Genomic DNA, 24,261 nt, shown 5'->3' with positions numbered 1-24,261 from the left:
AATTATTTGAATTCTTATTCTTATTTTGTTTTTTTCTTTCATTCCTTTGTTTAAAGAATAAAAAATTAAAATATTTTTTTTGTGTGTATTGTAATTTAATTTCGTACTCGAAGAAAAAATTTGGTCATCTACAATAAGTTTTACAAGAATATTAGTGAAACATAAATAAATTTGATTATCAAAATAATAATTATAAATTAGTCATTTAAACAAAAAAAAGTCAAAAAAATATGTTTGACGAGGATTAAATTTACACATATGAGATATATTTTTTAGAAAAAATAATAAAAATTTAGATTAAAATTATTTTTTTTTCATTTCCGTTAGAGGAAAAGGGTATATGTGAGCCATTTGTTTACAAATAGGGGTATATATGTGCCACTTTCATAACAAGGGGTATATCAATTCTAAATGACAAAGTTGAGGAGTATATCAGACCCTTTTCCCTTAATATTATTGTCTTTTTAAAAATAATATAGCTCTCTACCTTTTTAAGATAACGATAAAAATCATTAAATTTATTGTTGTACTTTACAAAGTAATTATTTCAATCTTGTCTTGTTGCTTCATGTTATTTGTTGCCACTTTCTATACCATCAACAATAAGAATTAATTTATTAAATTGAATAGTTTTTGGTGAATGATGATTAGTTTTGCATCTTGTGAAAGATTAAAATGTTTAATATTTATTGGTGGGTTTAGAAAGCGATTTATGGGAGAATTATATTTGAGTGTAATTTATAACTAATTACATGTATTTACTTATTTATCTAATCAAGTAATTACTTGATAAACTTTGAATAGATTATACTCTTTAATTCTCATAAGAAATTATAATATATATTTTGTATCTATATATAATTAATTGGACATATATTTTCATTTGTTACCAAATGCCACCTAACTTATAAGGTAGATTAACTATAGCAACTCTATCGCAATATAATTTTACGAGATAATAACTATTAGATTATTCGAAATATTACGCGTAGAATATTGTTGGAGAGAGAGAGGGGGGAGAGAGAAAATTAGAGATAGGGGGAAAATCCATTCTGGGTAAATCCGTCTGAGACAAACAACAACAACAAAGGCAGCTAGTTCTTGATCACCACTTCCTTCCCAACAACAAAAAGACTCTCTCTTTTCTCCCCCTTTTGTTCTCCAAACCCCATTTCTTTAAACTCTTTGAATTGGGGATTTTCTTGAATTTTTTTTGAGAAAAAGACAATCTTTTTCTGTATTTGGACTTTTTTTTCTTTATAAGGGATGTTGGAAGTTGTTTAATAAAAGGAGAAGAGGAGGAGTTTGATTCTTATTTGGGATTGGAAAGTTGGAATTTTTGGGTTGTTTTTGTTTCATTTCAAATTTTCAGAGTTATGGTTCGTGAGAAACATAAACCTCTGAAGCTTTATCAGGTTTGGAAGGGAAGTAATGTAAGTGTCTCTTCTATGATTTTGCTGCTATTATGATTTTCAGTGTACCATGTGAAACTAATAAAGTAAGTTTGATATTGTCAGAGCCATGTGAGTTTTTTTTTTTTTTTTTTTTGGAATTGAAGAGATTGTGTTTAGCTTAGTATTTTAGTCATGTTTGAATTTGAATAAGTAGTTTTCTTGCTGAAATCAAGTGTTTAGACAGCATGGACTGGCTAATTTTGGTGACTTTTGTTTTTCTCTTTCTTATCTTTGCTCTGTCTGATGTAAGAGTGATTTGAGGTTAAAGTTAAGGCCTTGATAGTAGCAATTCTTACTTACTGTGTACTTTCTACAAGTTTGAACTTGAAGGTGCTGATATCCTTGTATTCTTGTACTGCTTGTTCATAAGATATAACAGAATTTTCTATATTGTTGAACTGCTTGTTTCATATGGTCAAACTTTTCTTAGATTCACAGTAACAATATTTTGCAATATAGAGTCTGCATAATTTCAGACCTTTCTGTTCCATGTCTTTTACTTTCATTTTGTGTTGTTGAATGTTTCCAGAAATTCTTATTGGGAGGAAGATTGATCTTCGGTCCGGATGTGTCATCGTTGTTTCTATCAACACTTTTGATTGCTGGCCCAGCACTTGCTTTTTGTATAAAAGTCTCTTGTGTAATCAGACATCGTATCAGAGAGCACAAAGATGCCGGTCCTTGGTATCCTATACTTGTAATTGGAGCAGTTCTTACTATTATGGTATGGAGTTTCTTTATCATTGTTAAAATTAGCCGACATGGGTGATTCTGCATTCTTCTGTCTCCTCTTTTAGCCTATCTTGGTGTTAAATAGTATGATGGTGACATAATTAGAAATATATCAGTAGGTTCATATGGTTTCGTTACCATGAAAAAATGAATGACTCTGTATTTGATCTGCTTTTGCAATTGAAACTACCTTATTTAGGGAGTAGTAAACATTGTTTATGATGTGATCAGTCTTTATCCCCCATAGAAAGATGGGGGCGAAACAAAGGAGGACAACACTTTTTGCTATGACAGTCAGTGCCTTGTAATGTTCCATTCTCTTTTTTCTATCTACAGCATCAACATACCCAATGTAATCCCACAGGTGGTGTTTGGGGAGGGTAGAGTGTACGCAAACCTTACCCCTACTTCATGAAGGTGAAGAGGCTTGTTTTCAAAAGACTCTTGGCTCAAATGCAGCAATTCAAAGCAGTTACGAAAAAGAAAATAAGGAAGTGAAGAAAACATGACAACTAATAAGGAAAACATTACAGAGCATTCAGAAAAAAACAATAACGACAAAAAAATAGTGCGTTAACCGAAATAAAATAAATAATGGATTGTATCAGGTATCAAAAGGCAATAACTAAGATAGACAATAAACTACATGAATAGGGCTAAAACTTGTTCTGTCATGTGCAATTTTTTTAGTTTCAGCTGTCTTTCTCCTCTCACTGCTTTCTTTTCTCTTTCTCATTTCAAAGTAAGTGTTCAAAATTTTGTGTAACAAAAGTCAATTGAATAATCACCTACATAGCAGAAAGCTGATGAACTTTCTCTAGTTAATTGTGAGTAAGTTTATAATCTGCAGCTGACTAATTTGACTTGAATGTGGAAACAGTTCACAAATTCTTTTATATCATGTGCAGGATATAGTTTTTCTCTTTTTAACATCTAGTAGAGATCCTGGAATTGTCCCACGAAACATAACTCCTCCTGAATCTGACGAAACATTTGATATACATACCCCTTCCATGGAGTGGGTCAACGGTAGAACTCCTCATTTGAAACTTCCACGAGCAAAGGATGTAATCGTGAATGGACACACAGTTAAAGTCAAGTACTGTGATACATGTTTGCTGTACCGGCCTCCTCGTTCCTCTCATTGTTCGATCTGCAACAATTGTGTTCAAAGATTTGATCATCACTGTCCCTGGGTTGGCCAATGCATTGGGCTTGTAAGTATTGCTGACTATGTATTTTTTTGAGCGAACTTGAACTAGATTTGGATTGTTTCCGCTTACCAGTTAATAAACAATCTACTTGTGTGTGCAAGATGATGGTTATATCTAAGTTGAAATGATGCAAGCATTGTGAAATGAAACAAATGTATCCCTGCATAGCGAAAGTAAAAGCTCATGCTAGCCAAAGTTAATTTAGTTTTTCCGCACCATCCAGCTATAGTCTTTTTCCCAAGAACCTAGTTCTGGAGTTGTACTTAATAATTTGCGTAGATTATCAGGGAAAGCCATATAATATGGAAAAGCGGAGTACTCATATATTTGTGTGACATTAAATGCTAATCAGCCATATGAACTGATATAAGTTTTTGGCATGAGATGTGAATCAGCCCTATGAAGTATAATTCTAAAAGCCATTCGTTGCAGAATCTTGTTGGATGAGAAAGAACAAATCATTGATGGTGAGGAATATGTGCAGAGTAATGGTTATATCTTAGTGAATGCATGAGAAATACGATATTCTTTGCTAGAGTATGGGTTGTACGAGGGAGAGGTTAAAGAATAGGAGAAAGAATAGAAAGGGTTAAATGTAGTTCTCTGTTCAGAACTTGAAATATTAATATAATTGATTTCCTTTCATTTTCTGTTGTAAATGATTTATTGATAGTCCAAACAAAAATGTATGATTCTTCTAATCTTCTTCTCTATCACTTGGGAGCGTATAACTTGTCATGCAAATTATGTCCTCAGAGAAATGAAGTTACTTCTGTTGTTCAAGATCATAAAGAACTAGAGGCAGTAGGATACTGGATATCACTTTACATGAGATATTATGACATCATTACACCCTTTTTCTTGTTTTCTGAGACTTTTTCTATTTCTCACTTGGTTGCAGCGGAATTACAGATTCTTCTACTTGTTCATATCTACATCAACTATATTATGCATATATGTCTTTGTCATATCCTTGGTCAATATCCTTCATCGTGGCGGCAACTTATGGAGAGCTATTTCACAAGATATCTTGTCAGATGTTCTCATTATATACTGCTTCATTGCTGTTTGGTTTGTTGGTGGCCTTACTATTTTTCATTTTTACCTGATTAGCACTAACCAGGTGACATCTCTAACTAAGATGTCTACTAACAAAATTAGTTATGGTTCTTCTGTAATTTCATCTGCAATATGAGTTGTTTTATGATGAATTGGCATATTTAGGAAGTCCAACTTAAAATTGCATATTTTCTATGGTGAATCATGTCTTATGGTTTTCATTGGAGTATATTGTATGTGTGCCTGGTTCATAGTTAAAATACACCTTACAGTATTAAGTATTAACTATTAACTATTCTAAGTGGCAGTAATATCTAGCTGCTAGGATATTAGAACACAGAAGAACCAACTTCTATTTGTTATCCATTTAAAAACATCTTTCTGGATTTCTGTCCTTTGTTTTGACATGCAACCTCTGGATCACAGTCCTTCTTGTTCTCTTTCCCTTTCTATGTACAAAATTCTTGGAGGTTCTCCTTTTGTGTCACACTTAATCGGTTTATTAGTTCTTTGTGTGATCTTTCTTTCAAGATTTTATGGAGGATTTTCTAGAAAACTTTAGATGCCTTGTCCTTTAGAGTAAATGAATAATATCTGAAAGTGAACTTGCTGACATCTTCAAATACTTAAGAGTAATTATATGTAAAAGCACTTAGATTAATAATTTGTGATGGCATCTATTAATACTGACAACTTAAAGTTTACTTTGATTTTTAATTGGAACCAATGTTTTCTCTCAACTTTTTTACTCCTGTTGTTCGTCAAAGTTTTGTTTCTTTGAATGTTGACTTCCAAAGATTGAGTTCTCAAATATCAGGCTATGAGATGGATCTGATGTTATTATAGAAATTTATTAGATAAATCCCGCTCCCCCATCAGAAAAGGTCAGGGAAGTTTACTGAGGATCCACTTCCGTTATTTTTCTTACTCTGCCGAAAATAATCTAAAAATTGCTTTGACAATTATGAGAAATCCCAGTGTAGTGGCTCTAATACTCTGGTGATTTGTATAACATACTGCATATATTGAGTTGTTCCATGGACTAATTTTTAAACTTCACTCATGAGGTTCATTAGTAATGTTCCTTCTGCCTTGCTGGCCATATTATTCTGAAAAGCCAATTAAGATCCATTTATGACCTGCATCATCTGAAGTTCAAATCTCATTTCCCCTAGTTTTGACTCCTCTGCCGCCACTCCCCTTGTCCCCCTATATAGATGCATAAAGATAAGCACCCATGATTAAATGTTCACTTACAGTTCTCTATATTTACCAGCTTGAAGCACCCATGATTAAATGTTCACTTGCAGTTCTCTATATTTACCAGCTTGAAATTGAACTCTGATTGTTGCTTCATATTCTTACATAACCATATTTCTTTTTCTGTTTCCCATTTTTTGTTGTTTCTTGCAGACTACTTATGAGAACTTCAGGTATCGATATGATAAGAAGGAGAATCCCTATAATAGGGGGACAATTGAAAATATCAAAGAAGTTTTCTTTTCCAAGATCCCACCTTCCTTAAATAATTTTCGAGCAGTTTTTAAAGAAAATGACATTGTAATGGTTGAGCCAACAACTTCCAACTTTGTGGGAAATATCCATAGCTCAAAAGAGAAGATAGATATTGAGATGGGAACAATGTTTCCAGAGGATAGTGGCCTATCACTTCCTGAAATTTTGCGGAATTTGGAATATGAGGAGATAGATGATACTTTAAAAAGCAGGGAATGGACCAGAGATGCTTATTCTGATTCTGGTGAGCATATACGGAGCATCACCAGCTTAAAGGAGACAATTGATACTGAGGTGGGAGATAACTTTGCAGAAGATAAAGGAACTGGACAGGCAGAAATTTCGCAGAATATGAATGGTGATAGCATGGAGAAAAATTTCAAAAACAAGGATGAAGGTGGGAGAACTGATTATGAACCTTTCTGGTTTTCACTTGAACAAGAAAAAGAAAGTGTAAAGAGCTCCACTCTAGGAAGTGCATCTAATGTAGAAGAGAACTCAGAAGAAGTAAGTAGCTCGGCTCTGTATATGACACCAATAAATGATCATAGCCCAAAGGTACCTTTTCTTTCACTGCTTATTTTCTTTAAGTCTGTCAGTACTCTAGTTTTATGCATTGTAATGCTAGGACCATATACATTGTTAGTTTGTTACTCTCTTGAATGTAGTTGATAACACGAACCAAACTATGAATTAGACACACATACTGCAGCCAAGATAGCTGATAAATGATTTAAAATAGTGCCGCTCTTGAAACTTGAACTTGTACTTCTCTTATGTCAAGGGGGATTCAAAAATTTCTACATATGCACAAAAAAATTTACCCTATCTATGTGGTACAATTTTCAAGGGGATTAAAATTTGCCCTGATTCCATAAGAGCATTTGGCTTCATTTATGTTATACTTCAAGATGCATACTCAACCAGAAGGTTCAGGAATAATGGTAAGGGAAGTGCAACTAATGGAACTTTCAAACCGTTTTAGCGGTTCTCTGGTATTATCCAATTAGTGGTTTTGTTGGCTGATCAAGATCCAATTAGACAAAGTTATTCCTTCTTCTGAAACATAACAAACAAAAATGACTGAGCCCATTTTCCTGGTTTCTTTGATATGAACAATGAGGTTTATATCCATCTGTTTACATATGCACGGGGGAGACGAGAGAGAGAGAGCAGTCCTCTTGCCCCCTTGGATACTGTGCATAGCTGCATATACTATGCTTTAATGTGTTTGAGCATGTTAGAAGAACAATGTGTTATAGCTTCATTAAATGATCTTTCGCCTCAGCTCGTTTAGTTATTTAAAGTTTAATGGCATTATTGTGCTATCATTTTCTCTTTTGTGATAAAGTTTTAGGTTATTCAACAGTAAAAATTGTCAGCAGAGACTGCTGGATCTTTTGTTGTTCAATCAAAATGACATTACCAATTTTGTTTCAGGTATAGCATACACATTATAAGGAACTCTCCCTTGAGTCTTTTGTGTTTACCTAGTGGCAGCTTGGGAACACTTGACCAAGATTCACGGCTTTTCAAATTATCATGTTCAAGATCAGCAACATATGGAAAAAATTATGTTTGAAATAATGCAGGGTCTTGCTTGAGATGAGAGCAGATCATGTTGGAGTTCAACATTGTAGATAGATTGATCAGTAGCTCCTTTCTTTGTTCATTCTTTTGTCCAATTCCATCCAAGTCTTTTTTCATTCTCTTACAAAGTCAGTGTGCATAGTTTGTGTATCATGTGAAGCTTCTGGGTGATAGGAAATTTATTGGAGAAACAAATAGATAGATTCTTTTCTGTAAATTTGATTTTTGCAGCTTCTTATCCCTGATTTGTTTTCTATTGGTATGGTTTGTTTAATTTTCTTTTTTGAATTGGTCTCATGATAAATACCAAAGGAATTTGAGTATTCTTCTCCCTTTTGTTTTTGGTATAAAATTTGATCCATCTGGTCTAGTTTTGCTATGGAACCAAAGCAAGATAAGAACAAACAATAACTAAAGGTGGAAAGTTACTATAAGTGATGACAGAAAAACTAAAAATTGTCATAGTATCTTTCATCAATTTACAGAGAAAGTAGTCTCTCTCATTACCTAACAGAGGGCTCAAAGTGGAGTTTGGGTTAAAACTATTGAGTTTTACTAATTATAGTTTAGCTATTGAATTTTGTCGAATCCTGTGGTGAATATAATCCAATCAAATAGACCATATGAAAGAAACTCATATAGTACATTCTAATCAAATAGAAGAATTTCAACCATTAATACTAAGGTTTGATATCTTGAGAAATCTACATGGAGAAACACAGACCACAATTACTACTACTTCCCAAATGACACAAAGATACAAACTTTATTAAGCTATCATGTAATCAAGCTGACCCATCATAGCATGCCACGTGTCAGAAACCCACTTAACCCACAAGATTTCATTGGATGAGATTAGGTTCCATCACCATCGTTTAAGATTCATATATCCCAATTCCCCTTAGCTTCAAAGAACCAATCTTTCTGCTGAAGTTCTTGGAAAAAATGGCAGCAGAAATGGCATTAGTAAAACCCATAACCAAATTCAACACCATTAACACCACCACTGCACGGTTGAGCAGCCGCAGACTGCCGTTCACAGTTAGAATGTCAGCCGCCACTACCACCCCACCAACTTCAAAACCCTCCAAGAAACCTCAGAAACAAGGAATCAAAGAGTCCCTTTTGACACCAAGATTTTACACTACTGATTTTGATGAAATGGAGACCCTTTTCAACACTGAGATCAACAAGAACCTGAATGAGGCTGAGTTTGAAGCCCTTTTGCAGGAATTCAAAACTGATTACAACCAGACTCATTTTGTTAGGAACAAGGAGTTTAAAGAAGCTGCTGATAAAATTCAGGGACCTTTAAGGCAAATCTTTGTTGAATTCTTGGAGAGGTCTTGCACTGCTGAGTTCTCTGGTTTCCTTCTCTACAAGGAACTTGGAAGGAGGCTCAAGGTATATATTTATTGAAAATTTTTTGTTCTGAAATTAGCATAATTAATTAAGCTATATGATAAAGTAGCTTAGTGAGTGTGCTATTAGATTTTTATTATCTAGTTTGTTATAGCTTTTCTGTTTTACCTTTTGTGAAAATCTGATAGTAGTAATTTTGTTTATTTGAGTTAAGCTCGTCTAGGTTATATTTGGCTTCTATTGAAGTAAAGTTTGAATCTTTTTCTAATTTGTAGATTATAGTGCTGTGCAGCCACTTTAGTTATAGTTTGATTATATTGCTGTGTAGCCATTTTTAGTCCGTTTTAAAAAAATGTGTCTTCCTAGGTATCTTTAGTTAAGACCATGAGATTCAATAATTTTAAGTGAAAAAACCATACAAACAAATTGAAACGTAGAAGTAGTAAAGAAAAAGGAACAAAAGGTTTGTGCTTTTTACTCTATTCACAAAGTTCACTTCTATAGTGTTGTGTTCAATATTCACAATTGAGACTTAGATCATGGTCCTACAAGTTTAGAGGGGTGGATAGTTCAAGAAATTTTTGAATGTTGAATAGTCACGCTTTTGTTACTATCACTAACTAACGTTTGAATTATGTCTGCAGAAAACTAATCCTGTTGTTGCAGAGATTTTCTCCCTCATGTCTAGGGATGAAGCTCGCCACGCTGGGTAAGCTCATAATTTACTATCTTTGGTCATGCTTGATTAGACATGCATTTCCCCAAGGGAAAATCATTTAAACCTTACGAGTATTGAGAAGGTTTGTCTGGTTGGAATTTGCAGGTTTTTGAACAAGGGTTTATCTGACTTCAATTTGGCGTTGGACTTGGGGTTCTTGACCAAAGCAAGAAAATACACTTTCTTCAAACCAAAGTTCATCTTCTATGCAACTTACTTGTCTGAGAAAATTGGATACTGGAGGTACATTACCATATACAGGCATCTCAAGACCAATCCCGAGTTTATATGTTATCCGATTTTCAAATACTTCGAGAACTGGTGCCAAGATGAGAACCGCCATGGTGATTTCTTCTCTGCTTTGATGAAAGCTCAGCCTCAGTTTCTCAATGACTGGAAGGCAAAGCTGTGGTCTCGCTTCTTCTGCCTTTCGGTAATGAACCACCTGCATTTGAAGTATCATTTCATTATGATAAGCCAACTTGAAAGGCTTTTTACATTGCCTGCTACATAGTTTTGATAATAATCTTACTTGTGCTTGCCAAAATGCAGGTTTATGTCACTATGTACTTGAATGATTGCCAAAGAACAGATTTTTACGAAGGCATTGGGCTTAACACCAAAGAATTTGACATGCATGTCATCATTGAGGTGATCAATTGGCTGTTATCTTACTCTTCCTTTACCGTTGCTTGATTAGCATGCAGCAGATATTGCAATTCAATTTCAATCGCAGTTCGTTGTAACAAAATTGAGCGAGATCCCGTTTTCATTAGCCTGCCTAGCATCTTAAGTTCTATACTGCTTACAAGGTTGTGTGTCATAAGAGTGAGGTTGTCTTAATGAACAGATGTTCTGACAAATTTTTTTGAATACCCTGTTCACCTGTGGGGAGAGAGACATTTTTTGGATGTTACTGACACGAATTATCCGCACATTTGTATATGTACCTCGTTCACGTTAAGTAGTACCTGCTGTTGGTACCTCAGTTTACCTTGTAAATTGTTAAAAACTATTGGTTTCTGACATAAATATATTTGCTTGATCATATTCACTAACCTTTCTAAAAATCTTATCTCATTCAGACAAACCGCACAACTGCAAGGATTTTCCCTGCTGTCCTTGATGTTGAGAACCCAGAATTCAAGAGGAAGTTGGACAGGATGGTGGAGATTAACACCAAACTAATTGCTGTTAGTGAGAGCGATGAGATTCCACTGGTGAAGAATTTCAAAAAGATCCCTCTGATTGCAGCTTTGGCTTCTGAGTTATTGGCTGCGTATCTCATGAAACCTATTGAGTCAGGTTCGGTTGATTTTGCAGAGTTTGAACCACAACTTACCTACTAATTTCCTTGTCACGAAAAACAGAATCTCGGTTGTTTTCACATAGAGGTGCATGTTCATTGTTGTAAGTTATATAGTGTATTCAAGTAACAATTTCCTGCATAGAAGACACAGTCCCTTGTATTATCTTGATAATCTAGAATGAATTTCTTGTGAGTACATCATTGAAAGTTTTCATCTTCACTGGTCTCGGTTGAAATTCATAATGATCTGCAAATAGACTAAATACACAGCAAACTTATTTCTAGCACATATAAGTCACCTACTTATTGAGAGATGTGCAGCTAAAACTGCAACTGTAGCATATGGTAAATTGTCCAAAAAACAAAGCACACTCTTATATTAGACGATGATGAACAGAAGGAGTGAAATCGCAGACATTCAACAGGTAACAGACTCTTAAATTGTGAGATTACACTTGGTATGTTGTTTTAGAGAAGCTCTTTAATCGTTTATACAATTTACAGACAGAAAATTGTTACCTGTTTCGTCTGCAAACTGCGCAAATTCAGCCTCATTACCAGCTCAACCATTAGTGAACTTCAATGGAATGGTTACCATTGCTTTCATCAGGAGATGTTGCAAAGATGAAGCTAACCTCACAATTGACGCAAACACCTTTTGGTGGGAAACTATGCTTCAAAAAGAAAGTAAAATAAAAACTACTAACTTCTAAAGAGTAAGTGTGGTTTGAAACATAAAAATTAGAATATCCCAATAATCGAAAAGCAAAAACAATAATAACATTAAAAAAAAATTAATGATAATGTTCAAGTCTAAATTATCACTATGTCGCGAGTTTCACATTTTATTTATAGACTTTTTATTATTGTTCGAGTAAAAATGTAGACGATGATAGTTCAATCAGGAAAAAGTAATAATAATGAATAGTTGTAATGTGAAATTTCAGGGGGGAAAAAAAGAGTAAGATTTGTTTGTTTGATGTTAACTCAAAATACAGTTTAATTTTTTTTGTCCAAAAAGTTAAAAAAAGAAAAATTACGCAGTTACACAAACTTATACTACTTAATTACTCATTATTGTTATAGTTTTTTATAATTATCACTCAAGATTAATATTATACATTAATTACGTGGCATGACTTCGAGTTGTATAATTAACCACTTTTGTACATGTATAATTCGCCAGAATATACAAACATATGTATGATATACAATTATCTAACTGATATACATATATAATGCATCTCTCTCCCACTCTCTGCACTCTTTGGCTCGTCTCTCTCCTCCCTCTCCCAATCTCGCTTGACATATATTACAAATAAATATGTATAATATACAATAATCTAACACTATGTTTGGATCATTGTTATCCATTGTATTGTATTGTATTGTATCGTTACTATACCTACAATGTTTGTTTTGATTGTTACTTAAAATGGTATTGTATTGTTAAATTTCGTTGTTACGTAACAATGAAAACCCCTATTTTATGGAACAACCAATTTGGTGTGTTCCCATTGTTACTTAATTTCTTTTTTCAATTATATCTTTATATAATATTTCAAAATACTATTTTACTCTTTACCTTAATTATTTAAATTTAGTCAAACCTTCTACCCTAGGATAATTAAGGATATTTTTATAAATTTATAAATTACAATACAGTACGATACAATCAAATCAAACAACTAAAATGTTATTAAACAACAACAAACAATACAGTCTAGCCAAACATTGTATCTACCACACAATACAGTACAATTCAATACAATACAATGCATTATGGAACAATGGGTAACAATGATCAAAATATAGTATAACCAATATACATATAGAATCCAGCTCGCTTCCACTTTTTACCTTCTCTCCTCCTTATAACATATTACTAAAAATTGTAATTATTTTTTAAAAATAAAAATAATTATAAATTATAATTATCAAATTATAACTATGGAGAATAATTAAGCTATATTTGAGTGACTCATCCATGCGAAAGTTGCTCTTAAGAAAATGAAATAATATTGTGAATAATTTGGTCATTTTTGCTTTTTTGATCAAGGCTAAAACTAGTGTGTGTCTTGAGAACAAAAAAAACTCCTTATTTGTATATTTGAGAGAGCTGCAAAGCACAAAACTTTGAGCTCAACTGAAGCTGTACAAGAGAAGAAGAAGAAGAAAGGCAAATATGAGTAGCATAGGAACCGGATATGATCTATCGGTGACGACATTCTCGCCGGACGGCAGAGTATTTCAGATCGAATACGCCGGAAAAGCAGTCGATAACAGTGGTACTGTTGTTGGAATCAAATGCAAGGATGGAATCGTCTTGGTTTGATCCTATTACCTTTTTTGTCGATTGGAACTTATCTGTTTCTTTTTTCTATATTAAAGTTAGGGTTTTTTAATATGGATTTGAGAATTGGATTATAGGGAGTGGAGAAGCTAATAGCATCCAAAATGATGTTGCCGGGATCAAATCGTCGAATTCATTCTGTTCATCGTCATTCCGGCATGGTATGTTTCCGTTCAGTGTTTAGAGGAAGTATCATACTATCATTAATGTTTTGCTGGCCGTCAATCTACCATAGCTTTTCAACTTTATCTGAGCTTTGGATTAGTTCATAGTGGCAGTTAAATACATAGTATTCATATAGGGGAGTCTAATTAGTTTGGATTGAGGCTAAGTTGATTGACTCCTGATTTTAGTGCCAGCTCAGTTTCTTGGTTCTAGTACCCATCTGATAGGAGTTATTTTGAATAATTAAATTAGAAGAGCATTATTTTGGGTTGGCAACTAGTTTTGATTTAGTTATCTCAAATATCAAACTAAAAAGTTGTGAGCTTTATATGTTTATCTTCTTGGGAATCAAAGTTTTAGAAAGCTTTTATTATCAAGTTCTGTAATCTCCCTACTCAGCAGGGAAGGCTCATATAAATAAACTCCAAGCCTCATCATAATAAAGTTTGGAGCTTTAAAGTAACTGAGTTTATAAAAGTAATTTTTATTGATGTGCATATCGAGGTGCTTGCATTGAAACTTCAACATAAGAAAATTCAGAGCTTTACTAATATAAGGAAAAAAAATAGAAAAAGCAGAAGAAATTCAGAGCTTTAAAGTAAGCAAGGTCACAGAAGCAGTATGAATTTGCAAATAGAGTCAAAATAAACTATGATAAACTAGAGAACTTTTAGTTATGGGATATTGAGAGGTAAATAAATGGAAAAACTTTAGAAGGGGTCAGTTTGTTCTCCTTTTCAGTTCTTACCTATATTAAGTAAATCACAAAGTAAAATTGCTTCAGTTTTTATGGAAAATCAATCACTTCACGTGTTGTCTAGAAATGGTGCTATTGACAGATATTATCAAAATTGTGATTTTTAGATGGAGGAATATACTTGTTTAGCTGTTGCATGTCTACAGAAATTATCACTAAGTTTTTTGTAATTACTTAGGTTTTCAGTGGTAGCTGTTGCGTGTCTCTAGATGGAGTGGTAAACTGGTGTGATCTTTGTATAAAAGCTGGCTCTTTTATCCTTGAGGTTATAGAAGTTTGGTACTTTTCCTAGAGGATCTTTGTCATCTCTAATATACATAAACAAGAATGGCAGAGATGTGGTATAATTGAGCAATGATTAGAGGCAGGAGAAATGTGGTTCCGCGAGGCTCTTAAGTATTGCTCCTCTGTATAGTCTACATTGTGTTTGTTTATGGTGCTTCTAATTAGCATCTAATACTTTGAGTTTTGGTAATACTTCGACTTTATTGGGTGGGTAGGTGGGGATGAAGTGACATCTTTAGAGCTTGTCTTTATTTTTCGTATGATGAGTTCTTTAATTCCTAAAGAACCTTTCTGGATTGAGGTACATAAATCATAGTCAAAACTAGGTTCATATCCTTGTTGAGGCAAAAAATGCTACTCCCTTCGTTTAAAAAAGGATGACCTAGTTTGACTTGGAGCGGAGTTTAAGAAAAGAAAGAAGACTTTTTAATCTTGTGGTTCTAAATTAAAGTTATGTCAAATGTACCAAAATGCCCTTTAATTTTGTGGTCTTAAACATGCCACTTGGAAAGTTAAAGTTAAAATGTTGCCAAAAAAAGGAAAGGGGTCATTCTTTTTGAAACAAACTAAAAAGGAAATAGGAACATTCTTCTTGAAACGAGGGAGTAGGTGATTTCTTTCCATCTCTCAAAGCCTTCGTAGACAGTGTTGATAAATAAAGTTACCTAGCACGTGTTGGTGGAAGTGGTAGCCACACTCCGTCATTCTTGAATGGTGATTCACTTTCTCCATACTGCTTTATTCTTTGTATACAGGCTGTTGCAGGTTTGGCTGCAGATGGGAGGCAGATTGTTGCCCGAGCCAAGTCTGAAGCAACCAGCTTTGAAAGGTTTGCTTAAAGCTACCGTGTCTGTAAACACTATAAATATATGTACTTACATCTCTGTGTTTGAATTTTGTTTTGCCCTCTGGTTCTCCTACATATAACATTCATGGGTGTGTTTATTCATTGTGAAATAGCTTAATGATGATTATGTACAAAATCTAAAGAAATTATGTTTATTTCCCGCTCATAACTTCAATCAATGAACGGAATCATCAATTATGTTGTTGAATCAGTAGGTGGATATAATAGAATTACAAATGAAAGTATTTTATGTGTCTATGGTATCTCCTCAATAGTGCTAATTACGTAGAGTAACGTCCAATAAGCATCAAATAGAATAAAAACCTAACGAAGTGTCTGTGCATTGTGTGATGGCTTTGAATGGTAAGGTCACTTCTTGGGCTAGCTTTTTGTAGTTAGGAGTAACATCTCGAGATCTTCAATTCCCAGTTACAAAACTAAGCCAATCCAAACAGGCTCTACTGTATAACAATATCCCTCCTCACAAAGTGCTCTTGACGTCTATGGGATACTCTGCAATGTGTTATTTGTGTAAAAGGTTTTTTATGTCTCAACCTAAAATATTGTATAGTGCTGAAAAAATACCTTCTCTTTCTAGTGACTGCTTGTTTCTTCTTGGTGGTCACGCCTAAATTTCTATCTTTTGTTGGTGGTTCTGCAATTTGCAGTGTATATGGTGAGCCAATTCCAGTGAAAGAACTTGCAGAGCGTGTTGCTAGTTATGTGCATTTATGCACGCTGTATTGGTGGCTCAGGTTTGTATGTACAGCCGTTTGTATATTGACGATTATTTTATTTGTAAAACTTATCAAAGAAATTTCTGTTTTTTTTAAATCTTTTTTTTTGCATATATGTGAAACTTTTGGCGTACTTGCAACAGGCCTTTTGGATGTGGGGTGATTCTTGGAGGGTATGATAGAGATGGACCTCAACTATACCTGGTTGAGCCTTCTGGTGTCTCCTATGTGAGTTGAATCATTTTCTCAATTACAAGAGATATTTGCTCCACTGGACTCTACTCTTAAATTCCGATAACAATTTGTGATTTATTTTCTACTTATCCCCAAAAATAAAAAATAGGTTATGTTTTATTTCCTTGCTATGATCTGGTCCTATTACATTTTATTTATTTAATATGTGAATATATTTTGCATATGTTGTAGAGGTACTTCGGTGCTGCTATTGGAAAGGGAAGGCAAGCTGCTAAAACGTAAGTGCGTAGTTTTGTTCTCGACATCTGAAATTCCAGATTCAAATCTTTCATATATTTCTTGTGATGACTGATGAAATTTGTGTTGACTGTTAATTTTCAAAATTAAATTACTAATAACTCATAAACTGTAATCACATTCATATAGGTAATGTAGAATGATATTCCTTCACTTCAACAAAAAAACACTTAAGTACATTGACATGTTTTTCCTACAATCCTGCATAGTGTGGTGGTTGGGTTTTTAATCTCCAACTTTGCCAATAGGTCTGCGGTTTTCAAAAATTAGAAATCCAATGACAATTGACAGCACATATCCAAACTATTTAATTAAATCAGTAAGTGTGAGTTACACCATTAGTTAGCTTATTTAGATCTTGATTGAGATTTGACTTCTATAAACAAATTGTGTGGATTGCTACAGCAAGGACAAGCCGATTGTCTTATATTCTTCTCTCTGGCATGAAAGTTCGAGATAGTGATTTACCTCCAACATCTTTTGATTGGTGCCATAAGCTTTCTCACAATACTTGTCTACTCTGCATAAAAGACATGCATTTAATCAGTCCTACGGGGATGATCTAGTGGTATAGGCATAAGAGTAATAACCCAGGACACAGGGAGTAGCACATTATGCAGTTCGTGTCAAGAATTAAAAGTGGTGATAATGTCATCCAATCAAGTGTTCCCTTATATGTAATCTAGCGTTTTAATTTGTTATCCTTTTGGCTTGCTTTGCACTAAATTTTCTTTATTCTATGTGAAATAATACTTACGTGATATGCAGAGAAATTGAGAAGTTAAAGTTATCTGAAATGACCTGTCGACAAGGGATTATTGAGGTAGCAAAAATGTAAGTAATTGCTCCAATTGAACTTTATCATTTGCAACATTATTGTATTTATCAACCTGATCTGATTGTCAACAGATGATTATTTATCTCTTTTGACACCGAAAACTACCTGCAAATCTAGTTAAGCTTAAGCATGTTCTTTGACCTTCGATTACTGCAAATGAAGCCCTGTGGTTCCCCCACTTTAGGTTTGATATGAAAATGTGTCATTGTGATCTATGAAGAATAATCTTAGTTCTGCCTGAAATCGTATTTGTATTCCATGTCGTAGTCTGGAAGACGTGTTTTTATTTCTGGTATCTGTGGTTTATATTTTCAAAAGATTAAGGCGTCAATTTATGCTTTCTGCATGTTTCCTCGAGTAGAACAATGTCTATACAATAAACTTTGTTTGAAGAACTATAGTCCATACGAGAGTCATTCTTGGAGATGGGTCGATCCTAAAGGGTTTTCGCTGATTCCATCAACTACTAGAATTTAACTCTTCAGTGCGTTCAATTTTTTATGGTTCGATGCTTAGTGGTAAATACTTTTTCCTTCAGTGCTTTGACAACATTTTTTGTTTGCAAGCAGAATTTACGGAGTACATGATGAGGCAAAAGACAAGGCATTTGAACTTGAAATGAGCTGGGTATGTGATGAGTCTAACCGCCAACATCAGAAGGTAAGTCAGTATCCTTCTAAGTGAAATTTTCCTTGTAGAAAGTGACCTATTCCCTTTTATTTCTTTCATTTTTCAAGGGTAGTTTGACTGACACAACGGAGTTAGTTTAACATATATATATATATAAAAAAGAATTACTCTAAAATACTTATGTTCTTGTTTGTAGGTTCCTGATAATCTTTTAGAGGAAGCAAAGGCTGCAGCTAAAGCTGCACTTGAGGAGATGGATGCCGATTAAGGGTCCAGATATATTGGTTATTTCGTTCTTATTTAACGATCTATCTCTACCATGTTTACAGGATTTTGCCACCACTACGATGATCAATGTTGATGATGAAAGCGATTTATAGTTTCTTGTAATTCTGAACTGTAAGCTTACAACTCCCAAGTTTGAAAATCCATAGTATTATTTTGCATTTTAAAACGAAGAATCTGATTTTGGTTGTCAATTTTCTTGTAGTAATCTTTGGTCTATAAAGAATATTAAACAGTTGGATTATACTTCATTCCACTTTCATACCTACCATATATTACGAGAAACAAAGAGATACAAGAAATGATGCTAAACATAGAGTTATCAAATACTCAATAAAGTTGTCATTCTTGTCATTATTATTTGAAAACGTACAAAGGCAGTAATGATTGGAATTTATTAAGATATTGTCTGCCACATGCATCCTAAAGGTTTCAGCTTCACAATAACTAACGTCACTTGCAATATTTTTGACTCTTGATCTTGAAATGTGAAATCATGATTATCAGAGCTTTCGATTAGGGTACCTCCTGAGGGTTGGTGTCACTAGAGATAAACTTCTATTAAGGAGGTGAGTTTGATGTTTCAATTTAAACAAGTAGAAGGTTAATTTAATTTAACTGTTACATTTAATGTGTCATTATGGAAGTGATTAACAAATTGAGATAAAAGCAAAACAAGGTAGCTTTAAGATAGTAATATTTTTCTAAACATGAAATGGTTTGAGATTTCTGATAAACGGAAAGAATGATCATGGAATAAAGTTTAAGTTTACTGATTTTGTGGTTTGAAAAACTATTTTACATGTTGAATGAATTGAGGTAAATAAACAAACGATACCTACAGGCTACACGTAAGTTTCTGTAGGAAGAAATTACTTGGTAAGCAACATAATTCAACTGCACCAGGAATATTCATGGAGCACAGAAATTGATATTCCATGTACAGATGTAGGAATAATATACTGAACAGTGTCCTACTCCTAAAAGTCTGTAAAGTAAACAATCACACATATCTCACTCAGGGAAATCTCAACAAGTTCCTGTCTTTACAACAAATAATCACATTTGACACAAGAAAAAAGAAAAAGAAACACCTCTGTAACTGTTCACAAATGCAAAAGCTGGATAGCTAATGAGTACCGCATGCTCCAGGGACCATTAACTCTTAAACTTCAAGTGTCATGTTGATTTACTGTTCAAGTTGGTAGACCCCTACGTGAACTCCTGCCCGGCATTGATGACCTACTAATTGAAGGGATCCATCTTCCTGTACTCCTGAAGATCTTGAAAGACTGTCAAGAGCCACAAAGTATTCGTGCTGCAAGGCTTCCATAGCTGAAAACAAAATCTCTAACTCGAGGTATCAATCTGTTTTCCATGATCTTCATCAGGAATACGTCTCTTTAACCTTGTGAGCCAGATATCAAAATTCATAGGATATGGCGTTCCACAGAGGCTGTCAACATAATCTGCGAATGCTTTCAAGACAGCAGAAATATCTCCTAGCTTCTGTTGGATCAACCTTTTTGACCAAGAGGTTTCTCTCCACTGCAGTGCCCCTTCAACCGAATCCAAATTAGGCATGTTACTACCAGAAGAGAAGTAAAGCATGTACACCAGACTCTCTGCATCAGAGGCTGAGCACAGTTTCCCTTCTTGAAGGGCATAGGTAGAGGAGAAATGTAAATTCATTGCAGGACGATCCCTCTCTTCTAAAATAGCATGTCCCCAACCAACGAGAACAAAATAAGGTTGCCTCACACCAGAATTAACAAAAACAACGTTCTCAGGCCTGATATCTCCGTGCCGAATGCCAACTGAGGCAGCAGCAGAAAGGGCAGATAAACAGTCATGGCAACATCTAATAGCCTCATCACTACCAAATTGGCCAAGTCTCACCAAATCAGCAACTGTTCTGCCCACTGGACTAGTCATTAACACTGGAGTTCCACACCATTGACGATTACAGTTACCACCCGAGCTTGGTCTCCTGCATTGGCCAGGGTGAATTATCCGCCCAGATGCATCCAACTGAGGTAGATACTTGCTAGACAACTCCTTTTGCTTCATAACGCCCAATACCTTTGTCTGCCTCTGAACTTGATACCACAGTTTCATATCTTCCCACGCTGGTTCCAGCAGAGAAGGATGTGAACCAACATATAAAAATGAAGTCGTGCCAGGATCTTCGACAGAAGACGCAATATAATACGGAATTTCTCCATCTGTTAGGACTTCATTTATCTGATAATCCTTCTTCCAGTTTGAATCTTCTATCAGCACAACAGAACCGATTTCCAGGTTCATGGACTTGTCAGGTTCTAACCTGAAGGACTCTTCATGTACTTCAACAATTTCAGGTGATGCACTACGCTGCTGGTAGCGAAACAAACCATTTCCATTCACCCAGCTATCCCCCAATTGTCTTTCAATTCTTCTTGCCTGAAGCCGAGCACTGTGGTCCGCAGCCAAATCTTCAATTGAATTCTTTGACATTCCAGCATATTGTGTGATTGAGTGGAAGGTCGCATAAAGTGCTTGTAAAGCCCCGATATCCCCCCAATTAGCATTTCCAAGCTTGTTCCAGATCCTATCGATGGGAGAAATGGTAATTAAAGCATTATTTTTTATCCATTCAGCAGCACAACCATATACATCATTCAAATCCATTTCCAACTTGCTTACATCTCCTTCAAGTTTTAGGACTCCACCATATTGAGTGTCAACTAAAAGAACAAAAACTGAATTCAAACTGAGAGGAATATTGGATCTGCTGATGCTTCTTGCAACCAATACTCTTAGAGCAAAGAATAAAGCTTCGCCTAAAATTGAGAGACAAGGTTTACAGTCATTCTCTACTGTACAAAGGTTTCCAATATCTGACCTTAGAATAGCAAGTTCCAGAATATCATCCCACTTCCCTTGTGGATGCCTTGGGTTTTTGAGCATTACAGCTGTGGCACAAAGACCTCCCAGCTTCCCTTTCGAAATGGCTTTCTCAGCCTGATAAAATCTCAGGTTTGAATTATAGACGCAAGAAACATAGAAAGGCAAAGTTTCATCCTGACCCCAAAATGCCTCCCACAAACCTTTCACACTTGCATGTAAAAAATCCTCCAGAGCAAGATAAGCAGTTGCTTCCGCAGCACCAGAAGTCGAGGCATAAACAGCACTAGGCATACGAATCAGCTGCTGAAATGGAACTCCTCCCAACGCATAATCGAACTTTTGAAGATCTATCAACTCAAAAGGGACATCAAACGAAGGTTCCTTATGAGTTGAATTTTCTATTGTTTCTTCATACCACGTTTTAAGGTTTTCGGTCAGGCTTTCACTATCTACAAACCTATGGAGAAACTCTTTCCGGTCATGAAGCCTGCCACCTGAAGATATACTGGATTTTTTTGCGCCAGACTCCACAGATTCCTGGTCTGGAGATACACCTGTAGTGCCAGATAAAGGAGATTATGAACTCATTAGATGTGTTCCAGGAAATGCTGCACCAAGAACATAACATGAAAGTTCAAAGTCTACAAAAGAAAGAGCAAGCTCCTTAAAAGGAAACCAATGAATTCTTTTTGCATGTCAAAGAAAATAAATTAGGGAGGATATTATGCCATACATTAGAGAATCCTTAGACTACAAGTTACGGCCATGGCCATGCAACAAATATTAGCAGCATCTAAATCAGAACATCAATGGGTTAATGGTGCCAAGGACACATTATCACTATTAGTTTCTTCATCAACTAAGAATGATACCTCACACTCAGCACCCCTTATATGATTCCTGCAAGAAACATACGAACTATGTTAAAAGCCACTTTGTTATTGCTGCAGCCACTAATACTTGTATTTTATCTACTATTCTGCCAACTCAGCTAGAATGGACCTCCAAAAGGAGATTGGGCTAATTAATTCTCAACCCGCATCCAGTTCAGAAGTAAGAAAGCATAGATCCCACTCAAGTGCACACTTCTCTATTTTCACAAATCCGCATTCAGGTCTAGTTTCTGCTTTGGAGATACAGACAGTATGTTGAAAAGAAAATAATGGTCTGTTTATACAGGTCTAAGGGAGTTGGTATTCTAACATCCTTGTTTATAACAATATTGATGTTGTTCATTACATGTATGGTTTTCTGACCAATTTGAAGATTTTGTAGTCCATCTCAGACGACTTGATACATATCCATGAAAAGAAATAAGTTTAGCCTTCCTAATTTCACACCCATAATAATATTTACGCATTGCAATTTACACCAATAACTGCATATGATAAATAATATACACCTCTGCACCAATTTGCATTAGGTAAATAAGAAAAAATTAGCTCCATTATATAAGACGTTCCAATCACAAGTTCAGGGAGCTAACAAAATCCAAAGAACATATCAATATTATTTATAAAGACCAATTTCTCCAGAAAAAGAAAAGAGAGTAGACATTTAGCTTTCAGAGAGTGACTTGAAGTAAAAGCTCCATCAAAACATTTGCTATTTCTTTCCTTTAAACACCAAAAACTACTTGCAGGGATCATTTGTCATATAGCTTCTACCAACTCTTTCATACTATAGCTAAGAAGAGTGAAAAACTGTAAAATCTGATAGTCTCCGCAAAAGGTATTAGTTGAACTAGATGCATTTTGCTGAGGTGTAACAGTCAAAATTTTACCTTAGTAATACCAACATACAGATGCTGGTGCATTGACTTTATGAGGAGCATAAGTAGAAAGTCATTATACGACATGCAAAACTGTCATTAAAATGGTAATATAAAAGAATATCACTATAAAACATGCATAAAAGTTATTAAAAGATGTTAAAGTTATTCTCATAAGTCATATATCTCCTAAAATTTGGCAACCAAATGACTATAAAACTTAATAACGTCCAGGACAATATCTAACTTGATGCTCACAATGGCAAAAATTCTTCTCCACAAAACTGATACTTCTAAAATCAATATCCATGTCCTCAAAATTAAGAAACATAATTTATTGCACCTCAAAATTTAGTTGATCAAAAGCCAGGCATGAGACGTTAGGTTTAAAGGTTAAAGTTGGAGATTCATGATGCAGCCTCTTACCGTCAACTAATGAACCAAGTAAATTGCAATCATTAATCCATTACTATGAATCTTACTCAGGTAAATTTTCAGTTTTAACTGAATTCAACAACACCTATCACGACCTAAGAATCCAACATTCCTTTTGGAAATAAAGATACTAATATTATTACTCCCATTGAGTCAAATTTTCGATTTATGTCACAATAGTTTGATCGGCATGGATTTTAAGTTTAAAAGAACGGAAGACTTTTGGATCTTGCAGTCATAAACATGCCATAAGATTTTTAAACTTGTGTCTTAAACATTCCATGACATTTATGTGACTATAAAAGTTTCTCATCAAGGGTAAAATGATAAGTTTATAATTATATATATTTAAATATAGAAATGTGTTATTCTTTTTGGACCAGACTAATAAGGAATAGTATCTTCCAAGAGTACATAGTACTCATACAGTCTTCCTCAGAATTTAAGATTCACTCTTAGAAAAGGGAGAAAATGGTGGACTGTTCATGTATGCAGAAGTGCAATTGATCTTTAGCTAAGAGGCCGACATAGGAATATTTATTGGACAAATGGAGGAACATGGATAAGTACAAGACAAGCCAGCTTACGTGCATCTCATGACCGATGGGCTCTATCTAAAAGAGTGCGCTAATTTCATTAAAATTATTTTAAAAAATTGTCAACATATTTGTCTCATATTATTGTTGATTACAGATTTGGCATTTTCTTCCAGTTTTCACCTTTGATAACACGGATTCAGTAAGAGCTTTTTCTCTTCTTCTCATCTCACATTCACAGTTGCAGCTTTCTGATGTGATTAGGCAAAGAAGGAAGGGGGGGGGGGG

The 24,261-nt window shown here is 34.6% G+C and overlaps 4 protein-coding genes across 6 annotated transcripts in view; 3 read left to right on the top strand and 1 right to left on the bottom strand.

Annotated features, from left to right (window-relative positions):
• The first annotated feature begins 979 nt into the window (after positions 1-979).
• On the top strand, positions 980-7,889 carry LOC107002127 (probable protein S-acyltransferase 1). Of its 2 annotated transcripts, XM_015200036.2 has the most exons (6): positions 981-1,433; positions 1,984-2,178; positions 3,095-3,403; positions 4,302-4,523; positions 5,873-6,532; positions 7,415-7,889. In XM_015200036.2, exons 1-6 carry the CDS (start codon positions 1,377-1,379, stop codon positions 7,418-7,420), a joined length of 1,449 nt encoding a protein of 482 aa, XP_015055522.1. In that variant the 5' UTR covers positions 981-1,376; the 3' UTR covers positions 7,421-7,889. The 2 variants fall into 2 exon arrangements, with proteins under 2 accessions (XP_015055523.1, XP_015055522.1); XM_015200037.2 differs by lacking the exon at positions 4,302-4,523 and having other exon boundaries at positions 980-1,433.
• A 566-nt stretch (positions 7,890-8,455) lies between these two features.
• Positions 8,456-11,171, top strand: LOC107002129 (magnesium-protoporphyrin IX monomethyl ester [oxidative] cyclase, chloroplastic). Its single transcript, XM_015200038.1, has 5 exons — positions 8,456-8,968; positions 9,571-9,635; positions 9,750-10,077; positions 10,197-10,295; positions 10,730-11,171. The coding sequence occupies exons 1-5, from the start codon at positions 8,510-8,512 to the stop codon at positions 10,991-10,993; spliced, it is 1,215 nt and encodes a 404-aa protein (XP_015055524.1). The 5' UTR covers positions 8,456-8,509; the 3' UTR covers positions 10,994-11,171.
• Positions 11,172-12,974: 1,803 nt separating this feature from the next.
• Positions 12,975-18,615, top strand: LOC107032102 (proteasome subunit alpha type-3). Its single transcript, XM_015233681.2, has 9 exons — positions 12,975-13,282; positions 13,384-13,467; positions 15,269-15,342; positions 16,029-16,115; positions 16,241-16,325; positions 16,524-16,570; positions 17,358-17,423; positions 17,997-18,087; positions 18,254-18,615. The coding sequence occupies exons 1-9, from the start codon at positions 13,139-13,141 to the stop codon at positions 18,323-18,325; spliced, it is 750 nt and encodes a 249-aa protein (XP_015089167.1). The 5' UTR covers positions 12,975-13,138; the 3' UTR covers positions 18,326-18,615.
• Positions 18,616-19,214: 599 nt separating this feature from the next.
• Positions 19,215-24,261, bottom strand: part of LOC107001960 — a 6,339-nt gene continuing 1,292 nt past the window's right edge. Inside the window, exons 1-2 of one of the 2 annotated variants that reach the window (XM_027912438.1) lie at positions 21,965-22,090; positions 19,215-21,785 (exon numbers count right to left, since the gene is read on the bottom strand). In XM_027912438.1, coding sequence (XP_027768239.1) covers positions 19,693-21,522 — 1,830 coding nt within the window. In that variant the 5' untranslated portion in view covers positions 21,523-21,785; positions 21,965-22,090 and the 3' untranslated portion in view covers positions 19,215-19,692. Of the gene's footprint in view, positions 21,786-21,964; positions 22,091-24,261 lie in introns of those variants that run through there. The other variant, XM_015199907.2, reaches the window with a different exon arrangement.

Source organism: Solanum pennellii, chromosome 10 (assembly GCF_001406875.1).
Source record: "Solanum pennellii chromosome 10, SPENNV200".
NCBI classification, from domain to species: domain Eukaryota; kingdom Viridiplantae; phylum Streptophyta; class Magnoliopsida; order Solanales; family Solanaceae; genus Solanum; species Solanum pennellii.
Note: the sequence above shows the minus strand (reverse complement) of the source record. Positions and strands in the feature narration are given on the sequence as shown.